Source organism: Galleria mellonella, unplaced genomic scaffold, assembly GCF_026898425.1.
Source record: "Galleria mellonella isolate WM207_F2 unplaced genomic scaffold, CSIRO_AGI_GalMel_v1 utg38, whole genome shotgun sequence".
Taxonomy (NCBI): domain Eukaryota; kingdom Metazoa; phylum Arthropoda; class Insecta; order Lepidoptera; family Pyralidae; genus Galleria; species Galleria mellonella.
Window position 1 is genome coordinate 5,173,189 of NW_026442090.1, and position 22,086 is coordinate 5,195,274.

General features: G+C 32.3%; 1 protein-coding gene across 1 annotated transcript; it reads right to left on the reverse strand.

Moving 5' to 3' along the window:
• Nucleotides 1-12,778: 12,778 nt before the first annotated feature.
• LOC113522566 (glutamine--fructose-6-phosphate aminotransferase [isomerizing] 1-like) lies at nucleotides 12,779-17,684 on the reverse strand. The gene has a single exon (XM_026908294.3). It carries the CDS (start codon nucleotides 17,452-17,454, stop codon nucleotides 15,430-15,432), a length of 2,025 nt encoding a protein of 674 aa, XP_026764095.1. The 5' UTR covers nucleotides 17,455-17,684; the 3' UTR covers nucleotides 12,779-15,429.
• Nucleotides 17,685-22,086: the final 4,402 nt, after the last annotated feature.

The following is a 22,086-nucleotide window of genomic DNA, read 5'->3' on the forward strand; positions in this document are numbered from 1 at the left end:
ATTACATGGAGAAGGAAGACGCAAGATTACATTTTGTGGCAAGCTTTAGAGGAGGCTTATGTTGGGAAACAAGACAATCTTTGCGGTAACGGTGTTCAAATAAAAAAAAAAAATAGTTATAAATAAACTTTATTGAAATAGTGTAAAACAACTAAAAAACTATTGCATTAAAATTCAACATTTAAAATAGCAAATGGTAAAAGTCAAGATTCAAGGTTAACAACTTGTGACCAGAAGACGTGTCCGGTTCACATTTAAACTCAGATTTATTTCAACTCATTATTTTTTTTATTTGTCTGATGAAACGTAGGTACGTGAGTAAAATTTACCAGCTGTAAATTTTACCCTCATACCTACGTTTTGTCGTAAAGTCAAAGTAATTAACTGATCTTTCGATTAATATAAATACAAGATACACAAGAGTGTTTACATTTGCAAATTTAACGAAAGTGTGTTAAAAGTTATCTAATTATGTAAGATGCCAACTTACGTCGCTTTACTTAAAGTGAAAAGATGAGTGTCTGAAGGTGTTTTTTTTTTTAATTATAACCTAATGCAACAGATCCTGTCCTGTCCAGTCCAAATTTCAATGCGAATTTGCATATTTCTGGGTTTTAATAGGTGAAAATGGAATGCGTAGGTATACGCTGGTGGGGCACCAGTGACGGATGATTAGTGAGAATGAAAGCAGGCCAATCCATCGTAATAAATTTGTCAATAATTAATCACGTTAGTAACAGGGGGAATCATGAAGATCTGAGTGAGTGTATTGCAATGGATCTGTTAGACTCCATTACCAACAGTTCCATTCCCTCCACTTTGTTAACATTAAGATCCTTTGAAGTACCCAACACTAGCATGCGGTACATATAGAGCCAGTGCTAGCCTACCTGGTGCCCCTGGGCAAATTTTTTACTTTTCCCTTCTATTACTATCTGTTAGATAGATCGCCAAATATTTAGGTACGAATCTGTTAGAGCATCAATCACAATAGCATCAATCATCAATTAACAATAATTATTGTACCTACTTATCTGATATTTTCATAACGTAGATTATAAGTAAAGTCGAGGGGAATACCATTTGTTAATCGGTAAATTATCTATCATATGGTTAAATTAACGATAAATAGGAAATATATTTACCTAGTTTTGCAGACGTCCATAGGATTATCATCAGACGGGCTGTATCCTTATTTGCCACCTTCGTAGTTTAAGAAATAACTATTGTAATTGTAACTACGAGATTTTTCTTATATTCTCATGACTAGACTTAATTAAATATTTAATTTAGTCTAGTCACAACTGCAGCAATTGTGGCGAACGTAATAAATACTAAGAAAAGAAAAAGAGAACTTATCAAAAATCCTTTAAAAACAAATTCAGTTGTGCAGTTCTTATAAAAAAGAAAATAAAGGAATTATTAGTAGACGCCTATTATATATAATAAACACAGTAAATGAATTTGTTTATACGTGATTTGTTGCACAATTTAATATGGAGATTAAACTCTTTCAAACATTTTGTTTCCATGATGAACCACTAGCATAGAACCATAGATAAGGATAGTACCTGTGGTTTAATAGATACTGTTAAAAATTCAACATCAAAATCGGGTTATTTTCTTTTTTGAAAAGATTGCAACTAATGTATATTGGCAGTTACTTACTTACTTGACTGATATGAGTTACTACAATATAAATAGTTACAAACAAACCATAGTTCTGGTATGTACTGCAGTTTAAAAATTTTCACATTGATATGCACAACAGCATACTCGTTCATTTATTTAATAATAAATAAATGGGCATGGTGATGGTACGGGCTGCAGCGTAAGCGAGTTCAACTCGTTCTTGATATTTTTTATTTACTTTTTATTTACTCTGCCAAGTTTGGTCAAGGGGACACGAAAATGTCAAAAGATGAACTTTCAATCTCCTTAGTATTAAACCGGTTGGCACTACAAATGATTTTTATGCAATAAACACAATTTGATAGACACATTATAAATATTATACCATATAATTATAACAATAATAATATCTGAACTATAAAGAACAATAAATTAGAACAATAAAGCAACTACCTACTTAAAAAGGAACCGTGCTTTGTTCTATCAGTTTCATAATAGGTAACTATCTGATTTAAGTTTTTCGTAAATTATATGGTTACTTAAAAATTTATCAATTATTTAATAAAAATAATAATAATAAAAGACTCAATAAAATCTATTAGAATGTGACACCAACCAAGATTAGGAAATGAGCCTTGTTTGACTAGTACCTAGAGACTTATGGCTTAGTAACCATCAAATTTATCTTTATGATTGTGACTGATCACAGTAAATTAAGATACATAAAAATTTATAGTAATTAAATAATGACTTCTGTTAGATAATCCTTTACATAAGAACATTTCTTTGATATCTCAATTGATGGTTATGAAAAAATAATGCGCGGGTATAGTACTGACTCTATTACTTACTACCTACCAGGTATGATTTTGAATCATAATATGCTTGAAATAGTCTAATTGTTTCTCTACGAAATAATCTCCGAATAAATAATTTAAGATTTCGTTTCACAGAATTAATTTCGATTTCAATCTAGAAATCGAAATGTTTTAAAACCAAAATGGATGTAAACCCGAATAAATCCAGAACATATACAAAATAATTCAATATTGTGTTCCACAAATAAAAACTGACTTCAAATTCATTTCATTTATTTAAACTAAATTATTGAATCGATATTGATAAAATTTCTATGATACAAATTTGAAAGTATACCCTTTCAGATAAAAAAGAATAATTTTATAAATGTCAGACAAAAAAAAACTGAATTGTAAACCTTCTTTTTTAAAATCAGTTGGAAAAATCTAAATTTGGATTAAGTAAGAACTTTTTCCTTTTTGAAGTCTGTTGCAAAATAAGCAAGACAACGAGTTATTTAGATTTGAGCTATTTTTTTCTTTTCAGATTATACATACTAAAGATGACACTAAAAATTATATATAAATAAATACTTGTATTTCTATTATCTGATTGAATTATTAGTCAAGCTCACCTTTTTCTTTGTATATCAAATGCGTAATTGCTGCATTTGGAACGTAAAAGGTCAAAGACCAGTTTTGCAACATTTCACTGTCGGAACAAAGGATTGCAGGCCAGTCCCCTTCACTGTGGCGGCGTAGGTGCCGCCGGGGTGTGCGACTGCAACGCAAACCGCTCCAATGGAGTGACAGGAAATGCTCCCAAGGCGAGCTCGCTACGCTACACTACCTACTCGGTACTTTGTTTATTATACACTAGACATTCCAGAAAATTATTTGGCTACCTACTTAGTAGATATTCTTTAAATAGGTACTTGCATAATTATAATATCCAAGAAAATATCTTCTTTTTCTGCTCACTTTCAAAAAAGAGTAGATGTATTTGTTATGTATTTACAACCAACAATAATATAGGTATAATCATGACTGCAAATATCAACAATTTTGAAGTTAGATATCTGTCTTAGATTATATAGATAGAGTGTCTCCATACAAAAGCTTCGAGAATAACGGGTTCATACAAACTTGCGTGATTAATTATTATGATTGATTCTTTTATATATATATATATATATTTATTATAGACCTTTTTGTAAGCTAATGTAACAATTAGGTGACAATAAATTGATTCGTTTTTGAGACTCGATGCTCTTTCTATATAATCTAAGATATATGTGTATAAAACTTTATAATCACTAACAGTCGTAAATATACATATTTATATTCCCCGTATTCAATATTATCAAATTGCGAGTTATTTATATTAGCCAAATATGCTCACAACATTCGTTAACAGCTTAAAATTTTTTGTCAGTTTGACTGAAAATCTTCTGTAACATTTAAAAAATATTTGGAATTTGTTTACGAAACACAAGTCAATAAAACAACAAAAGAATCTGTTTTTGTTGTAAAAAAATGAGCACTCTTATAAATTGATATTCTATTGTTATATCTTGGTTTTGTCTTGGATTTAGGACCTAGATCCACACCAGTATTAGATACTAGGAAGTTCACTGACATCGTAGTATTATGTAGTTTTTGTTTTTCACATTATAAATTTATACAGGTTTATATTTATAAAAAAAAGGAAAACATAAACTTGGTACGCTATATTCCTTTTTATATAGATACCTACAATTTCTAATTTTGTATAGTGAAAACTATAATATATACATATTTAGATATATATGTACGTTGTGCCTATGTGTGCATATACTAACATTTGATAGGTAGGTACCTATTTATTATTCAAAATGCGTCTGGAGAACGTGGAATTTCGCCGCAATCACGGATGGACGTCTTCAGGCCACTGACACTTCAAATGCATTCGGCGTGTTTCAAGGAAAAATTAAATACCATGCGAACGTTAGTAACGCAACACAAGACTAACTTTCAAGTTAGGGCCAGAATATCTTCCTAAAGTCATCATAACTTGCTGTGGAAAAGAAAAAAAAAAATATAAATCCGAGTACTTACATGAATAAAACCAATCGATCAATATTTATCACCTACAAATCTATTAGAGGACGTAAAACAGCACAGATTACGGATTGCACTTGTTTTTACTATCACTGTTAACTCTTTTCGGTAGATATCTATATCTAATACTATTATCTATTTTGTAGACATTGCAGCCGTGTAGTGGCAGTGACATTGATAAAATATAATAAGCGGCATCTGAAAATAACATTTCTTATCAATTTCGTAAAAATTAAGTAGGTGATGGTAAGTGTTTGATTAGGTAGGTACGTTTGATTCAGAGACAGATCCAAAATTATTTGGTATTTACACTAATTAATAATTAGTGTAAATAACTTTAAGACAAAAGATATCAGACTCAAAAGAATGCACTACTGAGATTAGACCTATTTTCTAACTATTTGGTATTTTGTAGAAATAATAGCAACTACAGTTTAATGGCGATAAAATTAATATAGAATTAAAAGAGGAATGATTAAACTCTTACGATCACAAAAAGAATAATTCAAATTGTTTTAGAATTGGTGTCTAAAAATTGTAAGCGTATTGAAAATGTCTTCCTTTTTAAAGTTGCCATTTTAAGGTTCTGTAGCTCATAAGGATAAACTGTTTCCTTAGGGCTCCGTCTGACCGTCGTGGTGTCCGTCCGTATTGTCCGTCTGTCAAACCCCTTTTTCTAAGGAACGCGTGAAGATATCAAGCTGAAATTAATATCAAATTCTTAAGTCTGCAATCTCTCGAAGGTCTTAAAAAGCAAACTTCTAAATTAACGTATTCAAAAGACACGGTCGTTTATAATATATATTTTTACATTTGCAGAGGAATCAAAACCTATAGGGACTTTTAGACATAGAATCATTAGATTTGGCATAAAGCAACGTTGTATAGCACAAATAAAGAGTAAATTCCGAAATACATTACAAAAAATATTTTTACTTTGCAAAATTTTTTTCTATTGTACTATTTTCTATTATAAGGAACTCAGCAGCTAAATCCGATTTGCAGTTGGCCGGTATTTATTTTAAGGATCTCTGCTTCTCTATTTATTTATCATGTACCTATAAGTTGAACGGTATTTTCTTTCTTATGTTTACGAAATTGCTCGTCAAATGGACGCTGTCGCAAACAATATGCAAGCTATGTCTATGTCATAATCTAGGTTTCTGAACCGAGCGCTTATTATGGAACTAACAGTTACCTGCGGCGTTACCTGCTTCTAACTATGTAGTTTCCGTATATCATTCCTATTGATAATAAGTATCTAATACCTTCATAAAGTTTCAGTCAATTCAACTGATTCATTATATTATAGTATTTTATATGTGATTCTTTCGATTGATATAACTTTTTTATTTATGAACCAATTGAAATAAAAAAAAAACACTAAATGTTAAGTGAAGTAAACCGCAATGCACTAATGGAAGCCCCGTTCAAATCGGTTAAGCCGTTACTGAGATTAGCGTGCACAAACATACAACAGACAGACAAGAATTCTAAAAACCATTGTTTTGGATTTTCTTGCGTTCATGAAGCATATAATAGTTTTTTCTATATAACTTCCATATACAGACAGCGACCAGTTAAGATTTTATTATATTGTATTAATTGCTTATTATTAGCAGCTATACAGATAGCTGTCTGCCTGACTACCCATTTATTTTCTCATTATTTAATTACGTGGAGCAGGTCACGGAAACGATTGTGTGGAATGCGGCAGATAAACCTGATTTTTCGCCATATTTTTAAGTGAATGAGGAATTAGGAGTGCAGTTAATTATTTTATGAAACGTGACATACTTGCTTGGCTTTATTATAATAATATTAAGAATAAACAACTGGTTTAAATATAGGTAAATGGATGACGAAAGAGTAGACTAAATTGCAATATGAGACCTAGTCAAACTAACAAAACGTTGGCATTAAGCTTACTTCGATCTTTTTTTCTTACATCTATTATCATAGAGTAAAAATAATATAGACATAAAAGAATTAAAGATTATGTCCCACAAAAAATACCAACTACAATTGTGATAAAACCAGTATATATATATATATATATATATATTCAAAATCTGTTTAGTAGTTCAATTTGTAAAAAAGAGAATTTTCCAAATCAGTTAGTACTGATTGAGTTAAGAGATAACAAACATAAAAAAACTACCTAGTTAAGAATCTCCTTTTTTAAATCGATTGAAAAATAAAACCAGAATATAATTTTATCTATGACACGCGTTACCAAATTTTATTAGGTAACTTATAACTTCTAAAGAATGGAGGGGAGAGATTGTTTGTAATGGTGAATAGCATCATGAGCGTGCTAGTCAGTTAGCAATATATCATGTTAAATAAACCTTCACGCAGTTCTCCCTGGAAACCATGGTGTATAATTCTTAGTAAAGTCATCACAACACGGTGACGATGAGCCAAATTATCTGATTTCATTTTCACCTATCATCCCTTACTTGTTTCTATGTACCATGTTCGTCTTTACCTATAAATAATCTTTACATTTATATTATTCGATTTAACTTATATTTTTAAAGTGTTTCTGATACCTACCATAAAAAAGAAACAATATAAGTCTTTTGTAATATTATTTAATTACATCAAATGTTCAATCGATAAGATACTAATTACTAGACTACTATAGCTACCTACAAACGTAATCAGTATTATATTTAACGTGACACCTATCATAATTAGTTATAAGAAATTGCCTACCTATTTCCGCTAAGCTTATCAAATAGCGAAATAAAATTCTTGTTTTTAAATCGGATGTAGGTAAGTTTTATATCTTTTTTATACTGCTTCTGACAATGTGAAACAAGGTGACGGTCCATTTGAGGGAAAGTGATAACCATCGTATATACATAAACATCACCACGAACAGACATAATAGTACGATATGTGAATAGAAAGTGGTAACCGCCTCACAGCAACCCTCATACGTTACCTATATGGTAACGTATGAGTATGGGTATATTGCTAGCAATGGGACTCTCAGTCTCCATTACTAACAATCCGTTTCCCCCCAATAGTACCTACTTATCTATATGACATTATAACTCTAGTAGGAAGGTGTGCAGCAGAGTTTACTGCTTCATCTATTATAGGTTAAGTGTAATCAGTGGGAAAATAGTAATCATTGCCGTGTTGTAGCAAGAAAAATGGGCAGAAGTAAAACGTGTACCGCATACGATGTTGCGTAGCTAGCAGACAGCATCAGCCGGCACACACCTCTGTTTCACAACTCGACCCACTTGGGGGCCGCGGGTCGGCGCGGCGGCGTCGACGTTCGAAGGCGTCGCGCCGGGGCGGCTGTTGGTACGCTTGCATCCAACTGTCGCAAGAACTGCACTATCACGAGTATCAACTATGAGAACAGTGACTATATATATTTATGTTCTAATACCGAGTTTCCAAAGTGTAGCTATCTAATAAAAACAATATTTCAACTTCAAAATAGGAGACTTTTTATATGTTTGATAATATATTCTCCAAAAGATATATATTGATATATTATTAAGTAAATTCCTTATGTACCTATATAACGCAATATCTTCACCAACTCTAAACCGGGAATGAACTAAAGTATCGGCTTAGAACCAGAGCACACTGTGACGTCTTCTTTCTTTTGTCATTCTTGAGGTGCAGCTTCATTGAAACATCTCATCTCTCAAACCGAAATACAGCCATGCAAGCACAATGTTTGACGACAGTAACCAGTGGGACAGAGATACTCAAGCATACGTTGTGTTCCTTTCTGGTATTTTATAGACGAAAGCTTGTAATAAACAATATCAATAACAATAGCGTCGTACAAAAGAATTATAAACTTAAATTGTAAGTCTAACGAAAAATGTACTGTATTTAGATACGGAAGTTATGTTATGTACCTTTCACAAAACTATTAAGCAATTCGCAACAACAATCCCTCAATATGTCTATCTGACAGAGTCCTTGCAACATAACTTTCAAAATTAATATTACATTGGTATGTTATGAAATCGTATTGACAGTAAATTTAGGTATCTACCTACGTAAGTACATGTGTATACAATAGATTTGAATTTATTAAAAGTAACTATTATTAACATACACATGTTACCTATCTAGAACAAAAATAAGGAACTTGATATATGTAAGTATAGTATTTACTTATCGAATAAATTATAGTTTTAACATTTCAACTATGCAGACTCTTTATGGTTTTTGTATATACCTACTTAGACAGAGCTTAGCTAGAATTAGAGAGAGAAGTAGTTTAGGGACTTACTTTTTGTATAAGTGAGTAATAAATTAAAATACTTAAATAAGATGTATGTCGCTTTAAGTAAAGATAAATAAATAGAATATTACTATTGAATATAATGTTGGTATAATAATAGTAATGATATATATAGAATATTTCTAAGTTAAATGTGTAGATGTTTAGAGTACTTTACAAATACCTAATTATTCTATAACAAAGTAATACCCGAGTTTTTATAGGTAAGTCAAAGGCGAAATCGAAAAATCAGTTCTAATCTGTCGTGGCTATTGTGCTTCAGGAATACATGTCTTCGCAAATTCTGTATACGGAAATGTACAGAAATGTAAAAAAATATAAGTGTATGAAATGAAATAATTATAAAAAAATATACCTGAAAGTAACCTAACCTATATTATTAAAAAAAAGATATATAAAAATAAATCCCTACGAGAATTACAATAATGTAACTTAAAATATAAAAAATTGCCTATTAAAGGTAAAAAAATATTACTTTTCTTTCTATCTGCCTGTACGAAGCCAGGAGGATAGTTAGTAATAAATAAACTAAAAAAAATTAACCAATTTTAAAAATTCTTTCACCCATAGAAAGCTATACCTACATTATCAGCGAGTAACATTAGTTATGTTTCATTTTCAAAAACCCGTGTTTAATTGGGGCGTTTCTGTAATACAGGATGACTGAAAAATTTTGGATTTTCAAGTATTTCCAAAATGGGTAAAGGTCAATGATATCGGTCAAAGGTAAATGCACGGGCCCCAGCATGGCGTAGAAGGAGTGGGATCAATTCAAAACCTGTCTACTTCGAAACCTACCTGCTCTAAACATTAGAACTCTTGTTTGTAAATACCTATTCTATTAGTCTTAATTACTACTTAAACTTGTATATCTACAGTAAGCAGGAAATCACAGTTTACTTTGACGAAGTATTTTTATAAATAATATTGTTATCACTTTAATATCAATCTTGACTATCGCTATCTACAAATGAAGCGGATTGCCATTGCTAAGAATTTCTTTGATCTTAGGATTTATTGATAAGAGATATTAAAATACTTATATGTACATCAATAATGCATAATTACATGAGTAACTGACGCGAATTCGATTAAAGACAATATATTCCAATATTGATAGTAACAGGAAAAATGCTTCATACTTAGTACAACAGCCGTTATGTTTATATGTTACTGACAATATGCTATGCTATATGCAATATGCTATATGTATTTGCTTTTGGCTTTCAGGCTTGTTTTACCTCGTCCGCATATTGTAACGAATTCAAGAATAAACCACGATTGTTTTCAGGGGGAACCGCGTGAAGATTGATCTGATATATACCCATATTGCTAGCAATAGGGTTGTTAGATCTTAGTATCTATCGGCGAATATGCAGTGTACAACTTATATTTCGTTTGTATGAACATTATTTTATAAGTTTTTATGTTTAATAAATCAATAAAAAAAACTAAGCTTTTCCCCCGGTGTATATATTCCAGGGGGTGCAGCCAGTTTCCTTTCACTCTTTATAGTAATAAAAACAGCGGATATGTGATTTTTGCACCCCTCATGCTCTACCAAGTGGATAATGTAGGTATCTTTATATAATATAAATTATATAAAATTTAATTTATATTCTATAAACATTTAGACGACAAGTTACAAAAAAAAATCTAAGTCATATTTGTATAAGCATGCCTTATACGAACTACTTACTAATATTATAAATGTCAAAGTAAATTTAATACCTCTTAGCGTCTTAACGGCTTAAACAATCACTATGAAATTGGCATACAGTTACTTCAGGGCTAGAAAAGGTTATAGGCTATTTTTAATGCAGTTAGTGAATATATTCCAGTCACGCGGACGAAGTCGCGGTTAAGAACTAGGATACTTACTTGATATAATATATATAGTATGTAGTCGCAGTAACCTGAGTCGGAAGGTTACATCACTGAAAAGTTAGTTCGAAAATTTTTAGCGTCAGCATAAGAATAAGTACTACCTAGTTCTTATTCTTCATTACCGTAGAAATGACATTACCGGCAATTTTATAATAATACAGTATTCGTTGCTCGGGCCGTCTTTCAAAACTGAATTCTTTTATTCCGCGCAATCCTGCGCTACTCAGAAGACGTGTAAAAATGTACCTACTTGATTTAATAAAATTGTATTAATGTTTTTATAGCAATAATATAATTTGAATTACTTTTTATTTGATCTGTTTTACTACAAAATAGATCGTATGCTTTTTATTGATTTAACTATTTACCCCCCCCCCCCCCTCATTCGAGAACTCTTTTAAATATGCAATATGTTATTTGTTACCATCCACCTTTCTGTCTAACTTCCCTCCTAATGCCTAGCTAAATATATTGTATGTACTGTACCTATATTACAGATTGTCCATGTCGTATGAGATCTAAGATTGTATGCGATGATGCTATTGTAAGGGGGGGGTCACTCTACACTGCCTTTGTCAATATATATATATTTTACAATGCCCAAGTGTCACTTCTACTCAGATTATTTATTCTTATGGTGTTGGTTAGATTCAAATTACTAGTAATAAAAATATTTTATAAGTGATAATACTTGTAAGTACTCTTTCACGTTTCTTTTCATTATATAAAATTTTATGATCCGACTAACAATCATAAGCATACACATAATAAAAATATAAAAACAATAAATTGTTCGTTTTGCTTGGCGAATTCACTATACCTACGTCAAAAGTCCATTGTGGATTTTCATGATATGCTGACTTAAAAGTAATGATGCTATAACATACCGACAAACATAGACTTAAAAGGGGGAAGGGATTGTTAGTAATGTGGACTACCAGTGCCATTGCTAGCAATATACCCTGTCAGGTCGACCTCCAAGTGGTCTCCCCTGGAAATCATCGTGCTGAAATCCAGGTGTATTCATCACGCTGGGCTGACCTGTCTTTTCATTCTCATTTATCATCTTTCACTGGTGTTCCGCCAGGGTATACTTCTGGATCCAGATATCTTTCTGGATGTAAGTATGTCGTATGTATATCAAATTTTATTAAAAAGATCGTAACGCGGTTCTTCCACTACCAAAAGTTGTGAAATCTCATGTAAAACCAAGGCAGTATCTATGGAGACATATTATTTAAAAACTTTGTTATAATTGTTATCTATACAATTACTTGCCGACATTTATAGTGGCCGTATCTATATTAGACATCTTTTACTTCTATAATAGTTATTAAGTGATGTAAGCTGCTTCTAGAAAAGGATGGTACTGCTGTGCTCGACTTCGTAAGTACTGATGACTGATTACACAAGTGACACTTTTTTAGTTACTTCACTACGAGACATTTTTTCAAAAGGTTTGGTTTATTGTTCAAAAGGTATGTTGTTTGAGACCTGTTAAAGTACCAAATTTTTTCTAAATTAATTGCATAGGTAATTTTAGTTAGTATTTTGTAGCAAGTATAACATTATTATTATTTGTGCACCTATATCGTCGTTTAAATTTTGAACCTTTTTGAGTAGTATATCCATGAAAATATTTTTTCCTAGTATTCATAAAGAAAAATGTATAAAACAATTTTATTATCATAGTAAATGCTTATATTTACAAAAGTTTCTAGATTTTTCATTTATCTTGTATAAAAATCAAGAAAAAATAGGTTGATATTTTCAATATAAGCTGACAGAATTTTCGTGAAATAAATACAAAATAAAATGTATGTTTCGTATACTTAAATACTTGCCAAGGAACAAACAAACCGACATAATATAAAAATATTGAAACATACATATATAATCATCATGTGAAGTTCTGTCCATAAATAATTGAATAGTTACTTCTATAAGACCTTAATATTTTTTTAACATTTTACAGCATAAACACCAGAATTCTATCGATAGATCTGTTTTATAGACACTTTTGTTATATGTATGTAACGTATTTAAAGGAAATTAAGAAATGACAACAAAAAGATGACATAAAACTTACACTTTAATGAATTCCAAATATTTATTAAAAAAACAAACTCATTTGTTGTAGTCGCAACTTTTAGATGTGCGTAGATAATTTAAATTCAGTAAAGAATTCACTTTCATTATTTGCCAATACTTACACAACGAAAGATTTACAACTTATATTTTTAACAATAATTGGGAGTATTCGCAATGCATTTATAAAAATGCAATGCAAAGAAATCATATAGTTGTATACATATTTTTAAAAGGCAGAAATAAAATATAACTATACTGAGTAACAATTTTATAATTACTCAAATATTAAAATCACGATAGAAATATATTCCAAAAAAATCCAAGCTAACAATTTTGTTTTGACTAGCGATTAGCTTAGAAAGAATCTAAACAAAAATACTAAGTATTTATTGCACAAATAATTGTGATACTCATAAAAGAATATCAATAATAAAGACCAGTAATAAAAATTATAATGTTTGAAATATTGATTATAGTTGTATAAATCGGGTAAGTAATCATCACTCTTTATCAATATTAACATAGAGGCACTTATCACTTATATTTCCTTGTTCTGCGACTATTTTGATGGCCAGATTTGAAAATATTTATATTTACATAATATATGTAACAATATTTTTATTTGTATATGAAGAACTAAGTTGGAGCTACCTGTATCTATAATAAATCAATATTTAAGCATGTGATAAGGTCTTGAGTATCTCAGCTGATTTTATATTTTATGTATAACATATTTATTGTATATATCTTAAATATACTATAATAAAAATGTTGCTTGTATGTACACATATTATAAACTTTTACATCTTTTAGAAAAAAAAAACAATTGAAACTATAACACTAACTTACATGTATTGTTATATCTAAGATTACATAACTACAAATGATTATGTACTATTGTCTATTGTATAATCCTATATATATATACAGTTTTTATAAAAAATATTACGAATCTCATAATATTGTGCATTATCAACAGATATCCATCTAGGTAAGTATACCTACTAATTATTTAACATCAATAATGTTTGCGCAGTACTTTAAATTCGTATTTGATTCGATTATGACAGAAGAAAAAGTGTAAAATGAGATTTTTAGCTATAACTTCCAAAAACCATATGAATGGTAAATTTTATTGTAATTATTATAGGTACTTACGTGTCTGATATTGACATAAGGCATCGCCATATAGATTAGATAGAAATCTTCATTATCTACGAGCCAATAAATGTACCCATAAAATAGTCAACATAATGCGAGTGGCACAGCACAGCGCACGTAACATAACTTTAAAAATAAATTTCACTTAGTGCTTATTGGCGCTTACTGAATACATAAAATGATGGAATGTTGCACATATGCATCATGCAAAAGGAATTTTTTAATTTAAATTGAAATTATAACTTAAGAGTATAGGAATGTACAGAAATAGAGAATAAAGAATTGCGGAATGCGAGACAGGTTAATCAACCATTAACTAGTTCTTTTGTCGCGACACTCAGTACTAGGTTCCTATTCCTACAATAAATCGTCACATAATATCCACTTCTTTATATTTTAGCACTTATACAGTAAAATTAAAAATTAAAACGATAAAGATATAAGGAAATAAGGCAAAAATACGAATGGGCAACGAAATATACTTAAGTACATGGTGTTCAAAAATATACGACTGCAAAAAATTAAAGAGACAATTTAATATTATATAAAACTATAACAAGATTCAACCTCTGTATGTATATAAAACAAATATTCCATCATTATTATTTTATGGAAATGGAATTTATCAAAATATTTCGCATCTATATTATCAAAGCATATAACATTAAGAACCCCATGTAGGGCATCGACTCTCGATTAAAATAATAAATTTTGCATTCCTGGTAAGCACAAATAATATGTAAAAAAATGCTTTTAAATCTAAGTTTTTATTGTTTTTTTTTTTTTAAACCAAACTGTAAGGGCGGATTTATTCTTGTGCTAATTAGTGCCTATATTGAATAATCTCAGTAGTGAATTTTAAACACCATATACATAATTTTAACGCGAACTACAAAAATATGTCCATGAGTAACTTAATTGTAACGGGAATTATAGGTACCTATTAATTGAAATAGTTAATACCTATTAATATTAAATAAGAAATTAATAATACCTACGTAATTGATCGTAACTACACATTCAGAATGTCTTATTGTTAATATCAGATATTTATTCGTATTTTCAGTACGTATCTCGACATAGTTAATATGTAAAATTTTTTTTTGTAAAAATTAAGATATACTTAATACAAAAAAATCTCGTGTCACGATGTCCATTCACTCTAATTTCCGAAACTGCTCAATAGACGTTAATAAAATTTTATAAATGTGTATTGCTTACTACAACTTGAAACATAACTTTTAGCCTGATGAGAAAAAATTAAGCCGGTGGTTGACAGTAGGAGGGAAAACAACATTCGCCGGGTCAGCTAAGTAGCATATACAAATTAATTAGATAGTAGTAACATAATCCTATTGTTTATAACTTTACATAGGTAATACAAACGCTGTTCTATCATTAACGAAATTGTTCTTCGCTTAACAAGTTATAAGTTATGCTGCCAATTACGGTAGGTGTTTTGTAAAAGCTGCTTTATTCGACGGTAACAGATTTGGCCAGGTTACGCGGGCAATCAACATTGCAGCCCCGCAAAACTGCGATATGGTAGGCGAGTAACTGCATTGGAATCACTGTGAGAATTCCCTGCAAACAATCTACTGTTTTCGGCACTTGTAAAACGCGCGATGCTAGAGCCATGGTATCCGTGTCACCTTCCTCGCACACCACGATCGGGCGACCTTGGCGAGCAGTCACTTGTTGCAATGCGTTCATGCATTTTGTGTAAACAGGGTCGCGCATCATTATCATTATGACTGGCATAGAGTCGTCAATAAGGGCGAGTGGTCCGTGTTTCAATTCTCCCGCCATGATACCTTCACTATGCATATACGTCAATTCTTTTACTTTAAGCGCTCCTTCTAGACATGTTGCGAAATTGTATCCACGACCCATTATAAGTAGCGACCTCTGACGGTATAGGTCTTCAGCAAGAGCTTTGACCTGTGCATCAAGAGCTAAAACTTGGCGAATTTTACTTTCCAGCTCATGAAGTCCAGCTATAATATCTGCACGTCGTTTTTGGAAGGATATACGATCCTCACTGATAACCAAGGCAAACATTACAAGTGAAACAAACTGAGATGTATAGGCCTTTGTTGAAGCAACACCAATTTCAGGTCCAGCATTAATATGAACACCACAATGTGATTCACGACAGATTGAACTACCTACTGTATTGGTAATACCTACAATAAGAGCACCATGACGTTTACAGTATCGAAGGGCCATCAGTGTGTCAGCTGTTTCTCCTGACTGTGAGATAAAGAAACATACATCATCACGGAACACTGGTGTGTTTCTATCTAAGAAATCAGAAGCCAATTCCACCATCACTGGAAGCTCAGTCAATTCTTCTAAAAGTTGACGAGTTGCAACTGCACTATGATAACTGGTACCACATGCAATTAACATCAATCTTCTACATCTCTTAATTTCAGGTATATAATCTTTAATACCACCAAGGGTGACAGTACCATTTGCAAAATTGAGACGTCCCCTCATAGTATTTACAATAGACTCAGGTTGCTCAAAAATTTCTTTCTGCATAAAATATTTATAATTGCCTTTCATAATTTGTTGTAGTTCCAGTTTTAGAGTGAATATTTCACGTTCATGAGGATCACTGCTACTGCCTGATAAGCGATGGATACTCAAAACACCATCCTTAACATGAGCAACATCATCATCTTCAAAATATAATACTCGGTTGGTATGTTCAATTACAGCAGAAGCATCAGAGGCAAAGAAATATTCAACATCTCTCTCTTCTTCAGGTTGGAAATGGGCATGGCTATTCACCCTGGGTACTGGAGGTACAACTCCCCGTGTGGCTTTGTTGTTGGTGTACATAATAGGTATATGATCACTGGACAGCCGACGGCGAGTTTTAATGCCCACAAGCAAGGGGCTACCACGACGAGTTGCCACACATTCATTAGGAAAATGACGAGATTTGAAACATAAAGCAAAAGCACCTTCCAATTGCTGGATTACCTGTTCAACCAATTCTTGAAAACTGTAGTCTTTGTGCTGGCTATAGATATGGTGGATCAATTTTGCAATCGCTTCCGTGTCTGTTTGGGATTCAAAAGTATAGCCTTTATTTTCCAGGAATGTTTTGACTTCCTTAAAATTAGTAATGATACCATTGTGAATCACTACAAAGGAATTATCTTCCCCGGAGCGTTGCGGGTGCGAGTTCAAAGCACTTGGCTCACCGTGGGTAGCCCAACGAGTGTGGGCGATACCGCAATGCGAATCCACACATTCCTCAAGTGATAGTTCAATGCTGCGCTCCTGAAGGAGCTCTTCGAGCGCAGCTACTTTACCGCTGCGTTTCACCACAGCTATGTCTTTCTGATCGGCGGCATCAATAGCGACGCCCGCAGAGTCGTAGCCGCGGTATTCCAATCGTTTTAATCCATTGACGAGTAGTTCCAAAATTTCACGCCGGGTTTTGGGTGACAAGTGATTGATGTACGCAAAAATTCCGCACATTTTTAATAAAGATGAACGTACTTTACAACCGAGTAAACGAAACCACTACTCGCGATAGACTGCAACACTTCGTCGACTGTATTACCGATATTGAAGGCCTACACGTATTCCTCCTACCACTAATAAGTTACTTTCACTTACGGCAAAGCACACGTCATCGTGTTTCGTTATCAACAGCTCGCTGTTGTTGTGTTGTTCGTAAAATAATTTTTTACCTACTTTTATATAAACTCGTAACCTGTAACAAAATACAGACAGTGCTGCACGAACATTCAGATGTCAGCTGGCTGTCACTGTCATCACTACTGTCAAGTCAGTGTCAAATAGCTATCAAAAGCGTTGATAGATACAAAGTATATAGGTACTTATCCATAATCTATGTGACTACCCTGTCATAGCGGTAAGCGAAATTGAATGATTTTGTTATTCCAATAATAAGTAATTACTACTTTTGAAATTCAACTAATAATTTAGTAATATACTAATATCCGTATTCTAATTATTATACTAATTAGTAATTACTAATCTAAATCACCGCTAAGGATTTTATGTTGGCCATCATTTCTTTTCTTATCAAATCTTAAACTTTCTATTATTATTTCTTCCAGTTTATTGCTCAAAGCCTGCACATCTTCCAAATTAATCAGTGAATCATGTGATATTGCTATATTCTTTTTCAGATTCCGTATATAGCTATTTTTTTCCTCAGTGGAGTTTAATTGATTTAGTCAAGTGTAAACCTCTTCTGCTTATTTTTGACTTTTTAGTTTTTAGGGTGCATCTCACTTATCTGTGATTAGACGGAAAACTTATTTTGTTCAACACCTCTATATTACGCACAGAATTTGGATTGGGGCTCAGAATGAAGTCGATTTAATTTTTTGTTTTATGGTTTGGTGATATCCAAGTCTATTTTCTAGATGCTTTCTTATTAAAACAAAATTCATAATCGATAACTTATTCTCGTAAGTATATTGTATCAGACGTTCACATCATTCATTCCGTTCTCCATATTCAAATTTTCCAATTATAATGATTTCATGTGGTTTCGGATGCCCAATTTTTTCATTAAAATCTCTAATATCTAAGTTTTGTGCTTTTGTTAGATCATTACAAAATTTTGTTAGTTCTTCTTCACTTTGTTTTATAACACAGGGGCAAACGAGCATGCGGTTTACCTGATGGTAAGTGATTACCGCCGCCCATGGTCACCCACAACACCAACGGCATTGCAGGTGTGCTGCCGGCCTTTTAAAAGGGAATATGCTCTTTTCTTGAAGGTTATGTTGTCGTATCGGTTCGGAAATACTGCTGCTGGAAGTTGATTCCAAAGAGTGATTGTGCGTGGGAGAAAGTGCCTTGAAAAACGCACGATGGAGGACCATCACTCGTCCAGATGGTGGGGATGAAATTTTAGTTTATGGCGGGTTGTACGTTGGTGAAAATCAGCAGCAGGTATCAATCCGAACAATTCTTTAGAGCACTCCCTATGATAAATTCGGTAGAAGATACACAGAGATGCAACATCTCTACGCAGTTCATGTGGGTCGAGTCGGACAGTAAGGCGCCGATCGTCAACAATTCAAGCTGCCCGACTTTGAATGAGGTCTAATGGAAGGAGTTGGTACTGTGGCACTCCTGCCTATTTGAGCTCTCAGTTGGAGAATAAACTTGTATAATTGATATTGGTAATTACTTACTAAAAATGAATCTCAGTGATAGCACTGAGATTTATTCTTAGTAACGCGACTCCGATATTCCCAAAAAGTTTAAATGTTGTTCTTTAATGACTTCTTAACAATGAAACCCACTCCACGTAGGCCCACTGTTTCGCCTATGTAACAAAGTATATATTTTTCATGTTCTTCTATAGCGCTTACCATATTTTTTGTTTATACAAGAGCCATATTGTCCCAATTATTTTATTCAATTGCTTGGTTTAGTTCCTACATTCTTACTTTGGTTGAGAGTGATCTTACATTATATATGCATTCCTTTTGGTATTGATCTATTTTTAATTTTGGTTTTTCTATTGTATTGCTTGAGTTGATTTTATTGCTACTTTCATTTTTACTTTTGGTATTTGTTATTTTATTTTATGGGTATTGATCGTCTTCCCCCATAGAGACCAGCCGGCTTAGGATGCATTCTGTTACTGTTACATTTGATGGTTTTAGTAAATTTGTTTTGTTTTGGTTTCGTTTGCTATAGATAGTTATTTGTTTTTTGCTAGTTCCGACATGGATGATGATCTTCCACGTGCTACATATGTAATTAAGTATGTTTTGTTTTGGTTTGTCTTACATTAAATCTGCAGGTAAAACAGAAAAGAAAATAAGAAAATTGACCTAAATTTGAATACAATCAAAACAAAGATCATGGCAAATCACAACAAAAAAGTAATCAAATTAGAAGAGAAACCTATAGAATATGTGGTTAATTATGTGTACCTTGGTAAACTGGTCTCCTTCGAAGCGAACAGCAGGGAAAATGAAGTTAATAGAAGAATAAATATAACATGGAAGAAATACTGGGCTCAAAAATAAATCCTTAAAGGGAATTACAACCTTAACTTGAAAAAGATAACTATGGATTCCTGCATCCTTCCAAGCCTAACATCTGCATGCCAAATATGGACCTATTATAAAAAAATAAAGAACAAAATCCTATCATGCCAGCATGCGATATAAATGAGACGTCATTACGTTAGATACATTTGTCAATATTAAGTTTGAAACTAATTGTTTCGATATTAAAATTTGTTTATATTTAAGGTCAGCCTACCTAAATATCATAATATTTATAAAGAAGTAAAGGTCCTGGTAAACATTTTGTGCCATCTACCATGTTAGTATATAAATATCGAATTGCAGTTGATATCTTTGGTTAATATCAATGCTATTTAATTCATAGATTGTGTCGAGACACATGTCATGACATGTCTTATGACAGCGGAGCGGTGACATTAGATTCCTACACAAAACGATCAACCTTAATTAGATAAGGGGGAAAGGGATTCTTAGTAATGGAGACTAAGAATCCCATTGCTAGCAATATATCCAACCAGGTCGACCTCCTCGCGGTTTCTCTCCTCTGGAAACTATCATGATTAATTCCTAATGAATTCATCATGATGGGCTAACTGGACTGTTTTCATCCTCATCGATCACTCTTTACTGGTGCCCCGCCAGCGTATCCCATTAGCGCAGGCGGGGTTACCACTCCATTTTCATCCAATAAAAAAAAACCTTAATTAGATCCTCTCTCTAATCTGTGATTTAAATATCTATCCGTTCTGTATAGCTTTTTAATAGATGATAATAAAATGGTAGTCTCGCCTACGCTAACGGTATATAGTGCCCTCTTATCTTATCTTATTTAACATCAGTTTCATTCACAGACAATATCTCTGTGATTTTATTACAACATTGCAATGCATAATCAATAAATTAACGACTACACATTAATCATCAATCAGTTATAAATGCTCACTTTTGTACTTTATCCGAGCAGTAAGTACTAACTCATTTTCGTGTATAATATAGTAGATAAAATTTATTTGTTATCTATGCATATTTATTTTTTTATATATGTAAATTTTAGTAGGTATATATCAATTATTACTAGTACTGCATTCGAGTATTCTGACATTTCCTAAAATTGACTGGGAGTAAATGCTTTTAACATTATGTACGCCACGTACACATACATTGTTACTATTATTTTTTTAATGTTCAATCATCTTCCCTCTTAAGAAGAGGGGATGGCAAACTAACAAACTAACCAACAACTAACAAAACTAACAAAGGGATTCAAGGCCTCAGAGAGAGAAACCGGCGTATCATGTGGACAGTATTCAAGAGCACTGCTTTTTGCATCTTTTCCGGGAGTGAGCTGCTTCGGAATTTCAACCGTCTGTTCCAGACTTGTGGGAATAAGACTGTTCAACTACAGAACGATTGGAATGTTTTCAGCGGATGTCACCCCAACCTTTCGGTCACTTCGTGAGTCAAGTCAATAAACAAATAATTTCTCTTATGGGTTTCGGCTTTCACGAGATTCTCGTCATGCAATATGGAGACATCCACCAAGAACCTCTTCGAGAATAAGATGCATATAAATTCATAATTATTATATCAGATTTATTATCTGCGAAGGTCATTATTATTGTTTTGCTTGTGAACTTTCGATAGATGTTTGCAAGGCCACATCTGAACTAAGACATGAATAATTGAAGGACAGTACTATTCACAGCCAAGTGTAAAGCCAAATTTTTCAGCGATATTCGACGCATTAGGGTATGAAGACGAAAACGAATGATTTTCAGATGCTTATATCCACGAAAGTGACAGGTTTTGGGGATCTTAATGTATTAATGTAAGGAATTATAAAAAAAAGTGCTAAATTAGTTCCAAAAATTTTGGTGATTTGTGATATAAATTTTTTATAATATAAGTTTTGGAAATGTGTAAAACAAATTCGTTTTTAACTTTCAACACTGGCGTTCGCAATGTCAAGCGAACTAAAGCATTTTTAGACGAATTACATGCACGCCGTAGGCATCAATCGCTTATTCAGTCGAAAGAAACAGTTTTGATATGAGGTAAACGATTTGAAATAATAACTTTGAAA